The 17,681-nt window shown below is 37.7% G+C and overlaps 1 protein-coding gene across 1 annotated transcript in view; it reads right to left on the reverse strand.

Moving 5' to 3' along the window:
* Positions 1–17,681, reverse strand: part of LOC134748637 (hemicentin-1-like) — a 159,421-nt gene that overhangs the window by 10,108 nt on the left and 131,632 nt on the right. Inside the window, exons 4-5 of the mRNA XM_063683434.1 lie at positions 16,474–16,670; positions 8,827–8,937 (exon numbers count right to left, since the gene is read on the reverse strand). Of these exons, the coding sequence (XP_063539504.1) occupies positions 8,827–8,937; positions 16,474–16,670 (308 nt within the window). The remainder of the gene's footprint in view (positions 1–8,826; positions 8,938–16,473; positions 16,671–17,681) is intronic.

Below are 17,681 nucleotides of genomic sequence, written 5' to 3' on the forward strand. Positions count from 1 at the left end.
AATGTATAAATTGTATTGTATTTAAGTATAAACTGTATAATTACCATTGTATAAATCCAATTAGCTTAAGTTTTAAATGAATAAATATTATCTTATCTTATCTCTTATTCTTGTAAACAGTATTGAACAAAATAAACACATTTACCCTCACAGCGGTAAACTTTTTCATTAAACAAACTTCTATTTTACGCATCTCATTGTTTCAAAGGAGAACCTAGAAAGTTTTGAACAAAGTTTGACCTACTTTGACCTGTCAGTAAGTAATGTAAAGTTCAAATTCATATCGTAACTGTTATGCCGGCTACTCACACAACTGCCGGCGATTTGAGAAGTCATCATCTTCCTCGCGTTGTCCCGGCATTTTGCCACGGCTCATGGGAGCCTGGGATCCGTTTGGCAACTAATTCCAAGCATTGGAGTAAATACTAGTTTTTACAAAAGCGACTGCCATCTGACCTTCCAACCCAAAGGGTGAACAAGGCCTTATCGGGATTAGTCCGGTTTCCTTACAATGTTTTCCTTCACCGAAAAGCGACTGGTAAATATCAAATGATATTTCGTATGTATGTCCGCGCCATATGATACTTCACGTAAATCTAGACTTAGCAAGGTCGGAGTCTCCCTAGCTAACATGTGTAGCGCGATGGAGACATTTTTTTTGCTGATTCTTTGGGGTGCTTTCGGCGGGAAGTTCCCAGACGACAGGATAGGTAGTCAGCATGAAGAGTAGAGATCAGAATACGCGTCTAAAGTATCTACGAATCTCTAATAGCATAATGAAAAAAAGAAAGGGTGGTTTGAATATGTGATGTATAGCAAAAACTTTAAATACACTTTTCGTCGGGTAGTCACACAAATCTCTTGACATTTTGCTGGGACGTCAGTTAGCCGCGACCACGACCAGTGAAACCTGTGTCGAAACGTCGGTAAATAAAGGTAACAAAATAAATTTGCGATAGACCCGATTGTAAATGTGATTTAATAATGAAAAGAGCTATTTAGAATCATTTTGAGCTTATAATTATAAATAATTATAAATTGACTAAATAGATTAGTGTTTTTTTTCTTATTAGCTGGAGATTGTTTAATTCATTCCACTTTACTACACATTCTATAGCACTATTTATGTCAAATTCGTGGTTTGCTTGTCTGATTGGCTACTTGATATTATCCTGACTGCCACCATCGACCATCTCCGTCGTCAACACTATTGGGTCGGTATTGTTTGATTCCCCACATCTCCGGTCCGCTCCGCTACAGTGCCTGTCCACATCTCCAGCTAATTAAAAGAAAAAACGCTTTAATCTATCTAGTCAATTTATAATTATGCCTAAATCGGCCTTGCGGCTGCAGGTGTGTGGGTAACCGGCCTAACTCAGTCAGGTTGATTGATTGTATCGATACTCGAGCTTCAATGATGAAGCACATATTGAAGGCAATCTTCTGATCGTTATCGTACATTCTCGGTCCATTGTTCTAAACTATATGATCGATATTTCACATTCACACCTTAGATACGAGTAAAATATAGGCATGTTGTTGAAAAGTCGTAAGTGATGATAGGAATGCGTCGTGCTAGTCATTCTACTGTGTTTTTTGACCATGGTTATTACTGGGGGGCCTAGAAAAGACGACAATCGTTGATAGAAAAGCCGAATCGACACTTAACCTTTAAATGCATAGTGATGGATGCAGCCTACACAACAAAAACATAATTTTATGCAAAATTAGATAAAATCGATTTGTTCCTGTATAATTATTTTGATAAAAAATCTAGACGGGCGACTTAGCAATCTCCTTAGTTTTTTTTTCTCATTTTATCTGATGTTCTGTCTGTTTAAGGGTTTTGAGAGTTGAGAGGTCTTCCATTAAATACTCTCTCTTGAGTTTTATAGAATAGAATTTATCTTCTAGTGCCTACGGCAAAGAAAATCACGTTTGTTGTATGGGAATATTTGTTGTTATATAGCGGCAACATAAATACATCTTCTGTGAAGATTTCAACTGTCTAGCTATCACGGTTCATGAGATACAGCCTGGTGATAGACAGACAGATCGACAGACAGACAGCGAAGTCTTAGTAATTAGGGTCCCGTCACGCAAAATGACGCAATATGACGTCGAGCTGCGGAAACCAAGCCCGCGAAAACCTATAACTTATAGGGTCCCGTTTTTACCCTTTGGGTACGGAAACCTAAAAAATGTGTCGGTATGAGAGATGCTACGAAAAGTCACGTGATTAACTGTCATACATTATTTTAGATGCGATTGGCGATTTCTATCAACAATATTAACCTTGGCCAGGTCCCCTGACCTGCGATGCGAATAAGCGGGTCGCGAATAACTCCTCGCGAATCTCAGCAAGGGTATACAGATACACACAATTTTGTACTGAGCATGAATATTTTGTTCTTTAGTTATGGTCTCTCTATGACTGAGACATTTCATCTAACAAATTAGTAGGTACAACGTGTGTCGTCCCATACACATACATAATACACGCTAGTTATACAAATAAATAATAAATATTATAGGGACATTCTTACACAAATTGACTAAGTCCCACGGTAAGCTCAAGAAGGCTTGTGTTGTGGGTATATATATAATACTTATACAAATACTTAAATACATATTTAGAAAACATCCATGACTCAGGAACAAATATCTGTGTTCATTACACAAATAAATGCCCTTACCGGGATTCGAACCCAGGACCATCGGCTTCACAGGCAGGGTCACTACCCCACTAAATAGGCCAGACCGGTCGTCACACATAACTAAGTAAATGTGTGTGAGATTGACCCCAAATATATCTTTACCCATTTGATTTTTCTTACATATTCTCTCTAAATTACACCGTTCCTGGGTTTATATTAAATTAAAGCGATGTCGGGAAATGTTACATTATTACCAAGGCACTTTGCGCCACGTCACAATTGTCGCATAGCCTTAAAGGCAAACATTTAATTTTTATATTTGTTGCCGCGCTTACTCCGCCGACATTACGTCGCTAAACGTACGTAAACATTTTACCACTTTAGGCACATAAAACATTAAACACATTTTATAGGTGTGTTTGGGATGTAAAAACGAGCTTATCCTTTTATGGGATACCCTGCATTGAGTAGGTTGAATTATATGTGTCGGCTGTGACATATTATGTCGAATAAATAAAAACAATGGCAACAGTTACAAGCACAGATCTTGAATGACACTTATTCTTAAAGAGAATTTTATTGAAGTGTGTAAAAGGGAAGCCATCACGTATATGAACATGGCATGGGTGCGAAAGAGGCAGACTTCAAATGAAAAAACCGGACCACTTCAGATTCATAGCGGCCGCTAGCCGCCGCGCCGCTCCGGCTTGAATGTACAAAACGTAAGGTTAGCGTTAGCGGGCTAGAGTATATGTACAAAAAGCTGTAGGTATGTTATGTAAGAGATACGGTGGGTATAACCACCCATCTTGGAATATACTGTTACGATTACCCTTTTGTGTTGTAAATGTTCTCAATTAAAATCACTTACACAGTTTCATACACGTATTCCCTCTATGATTGTATATTATTACACCCAATCACATATGAATGCCCAAATACGCTTGCGGTGGGTCGTGCCATACGAATATTCGACTCGTCAGTAATTCCTTATGACCATTACTTATTATAGTCGTGACTTTTATTGGTTATTCAAATCTAATCTGACGTAGATTATAGTTACGTGAATGATGAGTGTTGTAGCGGTGGACAAATGAGGCCGGATAATGTATTGATTTATGTCAGAAGATAATAATAACTTGACAGTTTTGGTTGGCGTTATGGAAGTTTATTTATTTTACTAACGCAATAGAAAATCTTATCGTACAAAAGGCACAATAGAAAATTTTATGCACAATAGAAAATCTTATCGTACAAAAGGTGTACACATTTTCTAAACGTCAAACACTTGCACTGCTTATGCTATCAAAATTGTTGAAGACTTTTCTTGGTCGAACTCCATCGTTTCTTAAATCTAATCCCGTGCCAGACAATCGAATATAAAAGCCTTTCCCATTTTCCGTGTAGGTCATAAAGGCATTGCGGTTTTCACGACTGCTTATCAAGCACTTTTCTATAGATTTATACCCCTAATGTCTGTCTATTTTTTGTGGAATTGGTAAAAGTTTTTATTTCCAATCGTTCACATGGTCATGTTTGGCCAAATATAAGCAAAGAGGATATAATAAGATAGAGCGGTACTGTCATAGTAGATTATGTAACCACAGTAAATTCACTGCCATCTATCGACACACTTTAAAACTAAAAATTATGATTTATAATAATACGATAAAATGTATTTAAATATGGATAAATGATTTTTTTTCACAGACCTAAAATTTATGCTTATGTGATTTTTTTATTTGCATTAATTATATTTATGATTTTGACCCATGTTCTTTCACTGATATGCGTTAAAATTGTTAAATAACAAACGAAACCGTCAACGCCATCTATACGACAGTAGGCCAAAGCTAGTAGCGCCCTCTGATCGAGAATCAAATTTTCTTGATTTTCGAGGCTCGTTTTTTCCTTAGACTGTATTACGGAGTTACCTATATCTTTGATATAAGTAACGCAGCCAAAGGTCCATAGTATGCATTCTCAATCATTTGAGTGCATATAACGGGTCTCTCATTATTTATTTCAGGCACAATATATATTTACAATATTTACATAGGTACTTAATCAATTTTCGAAAAACCCTAATGTCACCTGGGGCATAGTCCCCAAACCACTGGCCGCATTTCACCGCTGTATCGTTAAGCTAAGCCCTTGGGCAAAATATGACCGTGCTCGTAGGTCGCCAGACACCCCAACAAGTTTTAGGGAAATATCCTTTGTTAAGGTTTTGGTTTCTGATGACCAAGGCCCAAAAGTCTCAACCGCCAGTGCCGCAAATTCGTAATCATTTAAAAAAAATGCATATTTGCGGCAGTTGGCAGTCTGGGCGTTGTCTGCCACTGCACCTGGCTTTCTGGCAGTGTCATTTTTGACATGGGACGGGGCCAGGTGTCTCTACACAAGTCCCAGAAACCACGGCACGACCGTACATCCGTCGGGTCTTTTACCGTCCGCCGCGGATAGACCTACTGGCTCTAAGGTTGCCGATATGAAAGCCGTGCCGAGAGCCCTACGGATGAGGTCCCTCATTAAAAAAAATCCATTGTGATAGCTCATCAGTATACTTATAGCTTCAAAAGTGACCGCCATAAAATATTTACGCATTTTTTTAATTGACTGTGACCAGTGTGACCACGAATGACCAACTGTCCATTTCAGAAGTAATTAACTTCAATCTTCGTCAGGATGTGTCACTTTGTAATAAATAGTGACTACTCTTTAAGCGCAGTGACATTCCTAAACCGGTAGCCAGTGCACAAGGCATAGATTACTTTCCACTAGATGGTGTATAATGATGGTAATGGTGGTAATGGTGGTGGTAATAATGGTGATAGTGGTGGTGTGTGATGATGGTGGTGATGGTGATAGTGATGGTGTGATGGTGTGGTGGTGGATGGTGTTGTGGCGTGGTGATGGTGAATGGTGTGTGACTGTGTGTAGCCGATAACTGGCGGAAGATTACGCAGGATCGAGACAACTCTCGTGTACTCGTGTCGGAGGCCAAAACTCATTTCATTAAGTAGTAGATATTAGGAGAAGGTATAAAATGGCATAAATAGTCGACAGTAGTGCTGCACACTTGTACAGTAGGTAATACTGACCGCATCGCTTTATAAATACATTATCATTCTAAATGAATGCGATGTATTGCTGCGGCAAATCTTAAAAATACAGGCATCGTTATTGATTCTGATATGACAATTTGACAATGATTTCGGCTGTAAAATATTGCTCGTGCAGTCTGAATACGAATGTCACCTTAACTTCTTAACGGTTTAAAAAAAATACTATCGCGCCATCGCCTGTTTAAACTTAAAAAAAATTGATATGTAGGACGTCCAGTGGCTTACCGATTTCAAATTCAGATCATTTTCGAATGCGAAGTGCGAGGGACGGATTAATTAGTGACAACGGATTGCAGGCCAGCAGAGCAGCGTGCATAAGGTATTGAAACCAACGGCTTTTCATTAAGTAGCGCAAGGCATAAGTTTTGCATTAACTTCGGACTATGGGGCAGCATCGCACTCTGCATCCGATTCGCACGTCGCTCCGACGTGCGAGCGGAACATCGCTATAATCTATAATTAATACGCGCATAGTTGTCCCGCTCAAACTTCGGAGCGATGTACGCAGTGCGCCATGCCTCTATGCGGGTTTAATCACTGCATAGTGCATACCGAAAGGTGCATTACGTAATAGGTCCCGACCGTTGTTTCGTATGTTTTTAAATGTGGGATCTTGTGAGCCTTTATCTATAACTTGAAGCGGCCACACACAGTTACAGCATTTTGAACTTTAGCACAATACAAAAAAGGCACACACGCCACATTTTTCTCTGTCAATAGCGACACACGAGTTTAAACGAGGATTTCCTAGAATCCTTTAACGAAGTTAAAAAAACTGAACGTAAACTTTCCTGTTACAAAAAGTTGTTTCACTACATTGCCTTGGCTAGAGAGCGAGTAATGAAGGCATTCATTTCTGGGGTAACGTTTATTTCAATCGCTTACCGAGTTGATGTCTTACGCGGACAAGGGGCCTATGTCAGCACGATGACAATAATAATTGACACCTGACGCTGTCGATTAACGATTGTCATCTTCGCTATAGCCTTTGGGTTGTAACCGCGAAGTACTTCATTTCTTCGTTGGTCTCTTTTCTATCGAAATTTAGATTTTCGATGTTCAGTTGTGGCATCTAGGTATAGACCCAACGGTAGAGCAGCACACAGCCATTAACAGTACCAAATACATATAATTATTTGTTGTAAGGGATGTCCAATTCTTCAGGTAATGTTGAACTAAGTGGCTCTCGCCCTTGCGCATCCAAGGAGAACACGCGGCCATTTTAAAGCAAAGCTTTCGAACGGGTCTTTTAACAAAAACTTCTGCAAACAAGTGGAATAAACCATCGACTAAGCCAAAGGGTAAAATAGGATGACTCATTTCGCAGTATAGTATAACTTTAATAATCATTTTCACATACCTTCTTTTTCATAAAACTTTACGAGCCTGAATTAGTCAAATTATGTTTTATCCTTTTCTTAGAAATGCATAAGTCAGATAAAGACAAAGGATTCATAGGATTATAGCTAATTCAGGCTTGTAATGCGTTTATGTATAACGCCGTTATATAGTGTATGAGTTACCTATGTCAATTAACAACGTAGTCGGTTCTCGTTTATGTCTTTGAACTTTTTTACCATGTTGGCGAAAAACAAGCACACAAACCCAAGAGGTCTCATATGCTCGTTGTCGACTCTTCATAAACCTGTATAATTCCTTTATTACCTTCAGCTTCCATCCCAAAGATGATGATGATGGTCGTTGCTGGGATGTTGCAAAGACAAAACACTGCCTATAGTCTCAAGAATTATCACGGACACCAGTTTTCTACGAAAAACTGCCCGTTGATGTTTCAATCCACCACCAGCTTCAACAATTTCATTTTGGAAGCAACGTATTCCGTAAGTACATAAGTTTTAAGGAACTTACGTCACAAGTCACAACCTCTAGGCCACAGCGGCATCCGTATAAGTTTCAAGCGACTTATTAAATTGGACCTCAAGTCTAAAACTAGCACGACTGAACTCCTTAATATGTGACAAAGCTCCAAAGTTAGTTGTGGGTTCTCTTGAAACAGTGGCAATACGAAATTCATTACTTCCCTATTTCCGAAGGGAGGACTTTGATTAGAACTGTAATTAGTGTAAAGTTTGTTATGACGGCAAAGTTACCTAAAACCACTTTTCCAAGGGCAGTGGGCTAGTCGACTAATTATTATTAACATGATCCCAACGAACGAGTGCTATCCATACGTTACACATGCCCAAGCCACCGCAAGCGCCTCTGTTTCAGCAGGGCGGCGATGCTAGGAAGCTGTGCTATTTCCAGGACTCTCGTTAGTGACCCTGTCCTTCCATGTGATGTTGAGGATACTCCGAAGATAGCGCATGACATGACAGACAATCCTAACGTCCTGGTTAGTCCTGATAGTATAAAAAGATGTTTGTTATTCCACACTCTTGTACGCAGCCTGCCGAACGTCGTAGCCGCCCTGCCGATGCGAAGGTCGACCTCACACGGTTGCTCGACACGGTGGACCGTAACAGAACTTATTGACCACCTCTAAGGGCACACTCACCAGGAGGATGGATGGCTGGTAAGTGTACCCTTGCGTTAATATTACGGTCTTCTTCGTATTGATAGTCATGGAGAACAGGGAACATGCGTAGGCAACTTGTCTATCAGATTTTGGAGAGAGAGAATTGGGGTGTTTCAGCTACGAAGACTGCGTCGTCGGCGACGTCGAGGTCAACGCGATTAATTACGATGAGATTTTAAGTGATTGATATTGAACAATCTTCCGTCTGCTCTCGTGTGTAGATGAACTTCCTGCTGCGTGTCACCAAAGGCAACCTTTAGTAACAAAGAGAAAAATATGCCGAATAGTGTTGGCGCTAAGACCAAACAATCTCTAAGCCTAATTACATTTAGGTAGGGTAACTGCTATAGTTATTGCCACTACATAGTAATTGGCCACTTCTAAAAAATCAGAAAGAAACGAGCCAATAGAAGTCTTATTTGTTAAGATTGTTAAGAGTGGCCAATATCTATAGCAGTCACCCTACCGTCGGGGTAAAAAACTAAAACTAAACTAAATTTACCTCCGATGACGAGACACTTTAGCACCAGCGTGTCTCCTTCATGGTAGGGCCCTATTTTGTCCTCCACCTTGTTGTCCAACTCATCGAAGAAGAACGGTTTGCTTGGCAGCACTGAAATCAAAATTATTTCATGTTAATTTAATTTTAATAATTAGGTACCGTAAAATGGGGTGAGTAGGGTTCGCGGGGAGAGTTGGGTTATGTTATGAATGGGGATAGAAGGCATGAAAGGGGGGTGAGATGGGATTTTAAGGCTACTGCTACAAAAATAATGTATTCCAATTTGAAATGGAGCTATAGTAATACTCATAATAAAAAAAATCGATCCAACAATCTTCCAAAATCACCTTTGTATGAAAACCCATCTCATCCCAGTTACGAGGGACTACGGGGTGAGGTGGGATTTCCTGTTTATCGTCAAAGTTATGAAATGGAACTACCCAAAATAAAATAAAAACTGAAATACAAACGTCCGGAACACTTATTATATACACCATTCAGTTTGCATATGTAAAAATAAAATGTTATCGAGGTTTGAATGTCACTTTTGCTCCTACTCACCCCATTTTACGGTACAGGCCGACTGTACTTATCTTAAAACAATCATCGATTTAAATTTAAAGGATGACTTACACTGGAACGGTCCGTGTCCGGGCCGAGGCGTCTGATATGTCACGTTTTCAACCAAAAGGTACCACATTGTCGCTCGAATTGAAGCTATATGGAAATATCGCCTTATTGACAACCGACAATACCCTTTGGACCCTTTTGGTTGAAAATGGCACATATTTTGTTTTTCATAGAAAGCATCACGTGATCACAGATCACTCATCATAGAAAAGTGTCGGACGCCTCGGCCCGGACCCGGACCGGTCTAGCGTGAGTCTTCCTTAGTTTGAATAGCACAAATTCAATGAGGTTGCGTTGTTGTTTTCGGTCTCCATCATCTGATCAACTCGATAGTATCATTCTGTTTCATTGTCACTGTTTCTTTTAAAAATATGATATACTTATTTCAACCCAATCAAATACCAACAATAATTCTATTCTTTTACATAAAATCTGTTTTAGAGTTCCGCTAAGACGAGAGTGCCGTTGTCGTAAAAGAAACTTATTTTCTATACCATTCAGTAGGACTGGTTACGGTGGGAATGTATTCATCAAACGCGCATGTAAACTATTTAATGAGAACCTCAAACTTAATGATATAGACATTTTTAACTGTACACAACTTAAGAATGCATTTAAATAGTAAATACCTATAATTAAACTTAAATCTTGTTTAAACGCACTTACAATGTAATTTTGACAAAGGTATCAATTCATTGATTTACATATTTTAAGTAAATTTCTAGTAATTGTAAAATACAAACTATATAAGTCTTTCTCTTATGTAGTTAATAGCCACGGACCTATTTATATGTTATTTTGTTATGAAACTATAGGTCTGATCTTCTTGTCTTTAAAATAAATTCATAAACTATGTATGACTGTTTGTTTCTGAATAAATAATAAAAAAAAACAATAATAAAAAGAAAAATGGGTAATTTTGAAGACATATTAAATATATTAATAACCCGTTTGACCCGTTATTAATATATTTAATATGTCTGTGTCTTACGGAAGTTTTGGTATTAAATTTTTGAAGACAACTTTCATAAATAAGCTTTATTCGAAAAAGCCTATAAATAATGTAAAAATACGGCGATCATGTTATTTAATCAATCAGCGAATGCATTCAGATATCATTTTCACTGCAACTCTGTTTTTATTTCGAACATTCATTAATTTTATTCGTAATTGGCCTAATAGGCTGCAAGGCCTGCAAGTAATTAAAATATTCCGATTTTACCGGTGACTCGGAACAGTATATATACTATAGGTTTATTGTTTATTGTTTATTGTTCTTTATTTTCTGGAATTTCAGTGCACAACAACATAGAAAACTAAATATTCTTTATTGAAAACATTAGGCAGGACGAGGCTAGGTGCCGCTGAAGCAACAGTCTATAAAGATTTTAAAACGACCGTTTAAGGTTCGTCACATTTTCTCAATTGGAGCGAGCAATTACAACTATCAAAGAGGATACAACTATTTATGTATGTATTCATAATCTGATTTTATGCAAGTTATTAAAATATTTAACATAATTCTAGTTCATAGAAATAAAGGCCGAAAAGCATATAATTACAACAATCACCGAATTAATGTGTCACATTTCCTCGATTCACTCATTTATTACTTTGAATATACCCTTTATTGTTATAATGTCAGCCACTATATTCCCTAACATAGGTGGACCACCAAAACGCCTCTATACATATACATATTCATTAATTCGAGCTTAGTTCAATGCAGTAAATTCTATAGTTGATTCAAGCCCGAACTTGAACTATCGTGAGACATATTTCAAAATATTTAGATCAGTACGGTTCGGTACTGATCTATGTAAATATTTTGATTCAAGCTATTTTAAATATCAATAATACTACAGTATAACATACGTCGAAACATCCTATTAACTGTAAAAGCTCATTTATAATCTGATAATTAAACCGTTCTCGGAAGTTATTTATTACCTATATTAATAATATCAACTGGAATAACTTTAGGCTTTCGCACACTGTCGTGTGTTTTCGGCGACTAATATCTAGATGTTATATGTAATTGTGATGTAATTACTCGTAGTTATTTGGAGTTAATATCATTGCAAAATAATTTTGCGTGTAATATATTTTGTGTAACTAGGTAATGGACAAGTAGCCCTCAATCTACCAGGGGCCGCAAGAGGCCGCGGCCGCCCGCCATATACCTGGTGGACAAGTATAGAAAGAGACCTCAAGAAAGCCCAGGTGCCCCAACAGACAACCCAAGATCGTAGGACTAAGCGCAGGACAGTGAGGAGACCCGACCCCAAATAATGGGATCAGGAGAGGAAGAACAAGGATATTTTGTGTAACTACCTATATGTGACTCTTTAGTAGCTCATGTGCGGCCGCATTTACGCGCAGGTGTGTGGGTTGCCCGAAAACTGATTGGATCCATTCATGTGACTGATGTTTGTTTGCAGTAGGTGTTTGATTTGTACGATTAATGTTTTTAGCGCCGCGCGTAATTGAAGCTTTCATGTTACGGATAATATTTAAAACTTTTTTGGCCGCCATTTTTGGTAAATTTGTCTTATTAGGCGATATGTTGATGGATTGAAGTGCAGCGATAGACGAATTAGTTGTTATTGTTTACTCGATTCCCCAATAATAATTCCCCGGTTTTAATTTTATTTATAGTATGCATGTATTTTTTATATGGGTTTATAATGATGTGTGTGTATTTACTGTATCCTCAAAACTACGGAATCGATATTGCTGAATAAGGTATCAATCGATTTGATTTTATAATGCAAGTGACATCCGCATTATTTGTAACTAACTTTAAAAATCCTCACTTTATTAAAAAACCGGCTAAGTGCGAGTCGGACTCGCGCACCGAGGGTTCCGTACATTACACAATTTAAACAATGTATTTTATATGTGAAACGTGAGTGAAAGGTAAATTGCGGTTTACGATTTATGACGAATTAAAAAAAACTACTTACTAGATCTCGTTCAAACCAATTTTCGGTGGAAGTTTGCATGGTACATCATATATTTTTTTTAGTTTTATCATTCTCTTATTTTAAAAGTTACAGGGGGGACACACACACACACATTTATCACTTTGGAAGTGTCTCTCGCGCAAACTCTTCAGTTTAGAAAAAAAATATATTAGAAACCTCAATATCATTTATTTTTATACCCCACACGAAAAAGAAAAAGGGTTTGATGAAAAAGAATTTTTTTTTTGTGTTTCAATTCTAAGTATGGGGAACCCCCAAAATTTATGGTTTTTTTCTATTTTTGTGTGAAAATCTTAATGCGGTTCACAAAGTACATCTACTTACCAAGTTCTTATAGTTTCGGAAAAAAGTGGCTGTGACATACGGACGGACAGACAGACAGACAGACATGACGAATCCATAAGGGTTCCGTTTGCCATTTGGCTACGGAACCCTAAAAATGAAGTCAGTTCATTCTACGGTTAGTACAAAATCTGCGTTATTAAAATTGTACCTGTACCTACGGTTCTGTGGGCCAATTTATTTAAAAGTTGTAGGTACCTACCTACACATCAGCATCACTTTTTTTAAATATTATATTCACTAAGAATCACGAGGTCTTCCGAATCTAATAAGAGAAATAAAATTTAAATACATGTTTCGTACCGTCCATTTCGTTAACGTCATACAAAGTTATGAAAAATTGTAATGGAATGGAAAAAAATAACTGTAAAGAAACAACGTCAAAGATTTAAATAAAAAAAGTGGTGTATACAGGCCCGTCTAGGCGGGATGATCAAATTTACCAATTTGATCAGATAAAAATTGGCGTCAATCTCATCTAGCGTCCACACGTCCACCTACACAATTTCATAGTGGAGTTGGCGAGCCAATGTCCTTCAATTTCATTTTTGCGTCCACCACTCCACCTGATTAAAGTGACACTTTAATCAGATTGTAAGTCACATTTTTTATTGAACAGAAACATTTTTTATTGACAAATTTGTAAGTCACATTTTTTATTGAACAGGAACTTGTAGAATTATAACCTGTCACCTACAATTTACAATTTGTAACATTTATTAAACAGGCCCCAGGACTAGCCTTACAACTTTAAATAGCATGCCCTTGCATGTCCGTACCGTATTTAAAATGAAACCCCAGGGAATTAGAATAACTTTCAGGTAAGAAAATGTTTATTAATTAAAACTTTTTAATCCATTCTACGCAATAAATGTGTGGGAAGCCCACCCGTGTTACAAGTTGGGTTGATATGGTTAAATTAATAATTAAACAGTAGGGAAATGAATTATTGGTTTTTGTCAAAAGGGATGCCAGATTAAACTTTGTGACGCAATGATACAAAAGGGCTTTAGCGGAAACGATATTAAAATGAAGATTGCTATGTAAAGGTACTACAGTCAGCAATCAGCAACAAAAGTACCTCTCTCTCTTTTCAGCATATTTGCGTCCAAGGAACATATTATGCCTCTTTCATGGATTTCCATGTTGTTCTGAATGCGGCGCGGCGGTTCTATGAGGTCTTTCTAATGTCGTGCGACCATCTGGCTCGTGGTTTTCCGTCACTTCGGCTTCCCAGTCGAGGTCTTCAGTACAGAAAAAAAAAACAAAGTATCTGCCACACCAATATTGATCGAAATAGAGATGAATTTCTACAGTTCACGTTTAAAATTACCTATCTGTCACAGTATAATGCGATGTGATGCGCCGAGGAAGATGATGAAAGCTTCCGTCTTTTTATAATTGTTGTCAGTATATAAGAAAATTAAAATGCCCGTTTTATCATGACAGTGTGGGTAATCAACGTGCAATCGTTAACGCTCCGTAGCGATCGAAACGCAACTGTCACTGTCGCACTAGTGTGGAAGAGTGATAGAGAGAGATAACTACGATACGCTGAGTGTTAACGATTGGCACAGTGGCTACGCGCCCTGTTATATGTAATTTCTAAATGGCTATTTGAAGATCTACTCTGCCCAAAAAGTAAGCCGCTACTGTCTTATTGAAATTTAATAATAAAATTATAAATTAATCATCAGTAAGCAGTAAATACTCGTAACTTATAAATGATTAATTACTAGCAGTATTAGAGTAGGTCGATAAACTCGATGACCCCGGATAAGCCTAATTGAGCAGTTACGAGTACGAATCTGATAAAAACTGATTGAAGCAGATTAAATTTATAAAATATTCTACTCTGAGTTATTAGTATCCACTGTAATATTGTACTTACATCCATAAGAAGTATGCAAAACGTAAAGTTAGAATTAAACTGGTATTTATGAAGTGAAAATGGATGAGCTTTATGATTAGCCCAGCTGTCAATGCCGTCATTAAGTAACAATAACGTCACGAATACACTTTTTTTGGACGATTGAATTCTGTTTTGCTGTATTATGTACTAAGGTTCTGCCCGTGATTTTGTCTGCGTAAAATGATGATGATGATTGATAAAACTGTCCTTTATCCTTCCCCGGTCCTAAAACTATCTTTAAGGTAACGGTCCCTTTTTATAATTTTTCGTAAGTAACTCGTAAACGGTGGCCTGTACCAAAAAATGTTCATTTACATACATAATCTACATAAAATTGTCTACAAAAAGGATCGTGTTCACTCTCTGCTAGGACCCATTTTTAAAAAGATTTTAAGCAGGAATAGTTACTTATATTATAATCAATCCTAAGATCGTTCTTTTGTTTTTCGTAAATAACTAGTAAACGGTAGCCCATAGCAAAACTTTGTCTATAGCGTAAATAATTTGTATAGAATTTCCTACGAAATAGATATACAGGGTGTCCCAAAAATCCCAAAAATCTGACACTGGATGTAGGACTGGTACTCCATCGACGATTTTTCTCCATTAATGAGAAATGTTCAATGCGTGTATTTTTCGACTGAGATATTATTGGCTATGTGCGAAGTTGGTGGTGAGGGAAATACAAGCGACGCCAACGCACGACGTGGTGAACATATGAACTTTCATGGGACGACATCATCTGCAAGCTGTCAAATAAGCAATATGTCCTACACTAACGGAGCGAATAGTTATATAATAAGTTTGTGGTAAAGTTATTATTAATAACTGATGTGGTCGAGGTCTAAAAGGGCCCACTGATTATCAGCCCGCCGGACGATATCAGCCTATCAGTTGGAACAAAAAATTGACAGTTCCGAACAACTAACAGGTCGATATCGTCCGGCGGACTGTTAATCAGTGGTCCCCTTAAAAATCCTTGGCGGTAAATGTTACATAAAATACAATTAGTTATCGCCAAAACAACTGATTTATTTGTCTGGTAGGTATATTCCAGGAGAGCTCTTGTTCATTCATGCTATGGATCATAAAGTTTAAGTTTTATTCATATTTCATGTTCTTGAACAGTGTTATGTATAGCTTGTACACATTTTATGTATGCTGCTGCTGTGATTCATACTTGAGTAACTATTAGCAGACTAAGAAGCCGTTAAACTTATATTTTAACATCTTTAACAGCATAAGTTTTACAAAGGAGATATTTTGGGAGACGGAATATTTGTACTTATTTCTAAATTATGATCTTTTGTAAACTTGTATGCGAATTGCATTAACAAGGCGAAGATTATACACTCGTAACAGTATATCTCGCGAAAAGAAATACCATTTCTGTGAATTCTGATATCTTTAAAAAAATGATTGGACTGATTTCAGTTTTAGCCGTTTTTGGCCAAAAATATTTAGTCGGACACTAATACGAAGCGACTAAAACATGTTTAAGAAAAACCTCAAAACAACTACAAAAGCTATGTAAACTTCCTAAACTATGCAATTACCTATCTCAACTTTAGGATAAATTTTACCTAACCAACGGCTTTAGAAGAAGACATCCTCTTTTCCAAAAAAATTGAAACAAGAACACGTCCAGTCATATTAAAATTGGCAAATGAAAGATCGGACAACACTTTTTCGAGGTTGCCATTTATATACTTACCGACCACAAATATCACTTTGACATGGTAGACAAAGTTAAGGATGTTAACACATTCAACTCACCAACTATAGTCAAATTGACTCCAAGATTCCTCGTCGGAGCCTGAAGGAAGTCCACCCGGCAGTGATACAGGGCCTGGTCATCTTCCCTCAAGGCCGACACTGTCAGGACAGTTGGCTGACGCTCATGATCGGCCTTAAGTCGGCCGGTGCTGTTGAACAGGTCGTTGGACCATTCGGAGCGGGACCGGTAGTCGAAACTGAAACAAAAATAGTGATTTAGAAATAAAGGACGACGTGATTTTCTTGCAGCTCTGGGATAACCTCCTTCCTTCTTTTTCTTTGTTGTCATACTCAAATGAGTTGTGAATAAAAACCAATTCAATATCAATCAAGTAGTGTGGTTTATAGACAGATTTTAAAACAAAAATGGTCACTCCCGCGGAGCTTGTACGCATATAGGTATTTTTTTAATTACAGAAATTAATAGAAAGAATACCAGTTAGAAAATTTAGCTTTATAGGTATGAGGTGGAGGTGTGTCTACGTGAGAGACGTGAACCTAATTGCTGTGTACAACCCGTTTAGGACTTCACTATTGAAATCCTAAATGCGCGCTGCTACGCGGATTAAATTATATGCAGCCAGTGCAGTGCAGTGCCCCATTCAAACAGTTCATTAGTTGAGAATCCCGATTGCAGCACCATATTATACGATTACACGTAGAATGATTGAAGATGAAATTTAAACTACAGTTACAAAAATAAAAAAATAAGTCCGCAAATACGAGGGAATCCTGTCACAATCAAATTAAGGTGATCTAAATTGCCTAAATCGCAATTAATTTTTTGAACTGTTGTCATTTAACTCTTTTTAATTCTTTATCGCTGTATCCACAGAACACACATGCAATTTACACACACACACACACACACACACACCCTGTCGCCTGGCGTAAAAAATGTCCTACCTCAAGCTCGATATTGCTTAGTGCTAAAGGTACTGTCCGGATTCAGACTGCATCAGCGTTTCTACTGCAGTATTGTGGCGCGACATTGCTGTGACGGCATTGCAGACGCATTTTTAATATAAAAGTGATAAAATTACCTGATTGACGTTTACTGCGGCAATGTAGTCGGCAGCATTACTGCTGTAATATACCGGCGCGACATTGCTACCGGCTGCATTGCTGCTGCACGTATCAAATTCAAAGTCGGTGACCGGATTTTTGACATTTGCTGCAGCAATCTAGTTGGTAGCAATGTCGCACCG

This window comes from Cydia strobilella, chromosome 16, assembly GCF_947568885.1.
Source record: "Cydia strobilella chromosome 16, ilCydStro3.1, whole genome shotgun sequence".
Taxonomy (NCBI): Eukaryota; Metazoa; Arthropoda; class Insecta; order Lepidoptera; family Tortricidae; genus Cydia; species Cydia strobilella.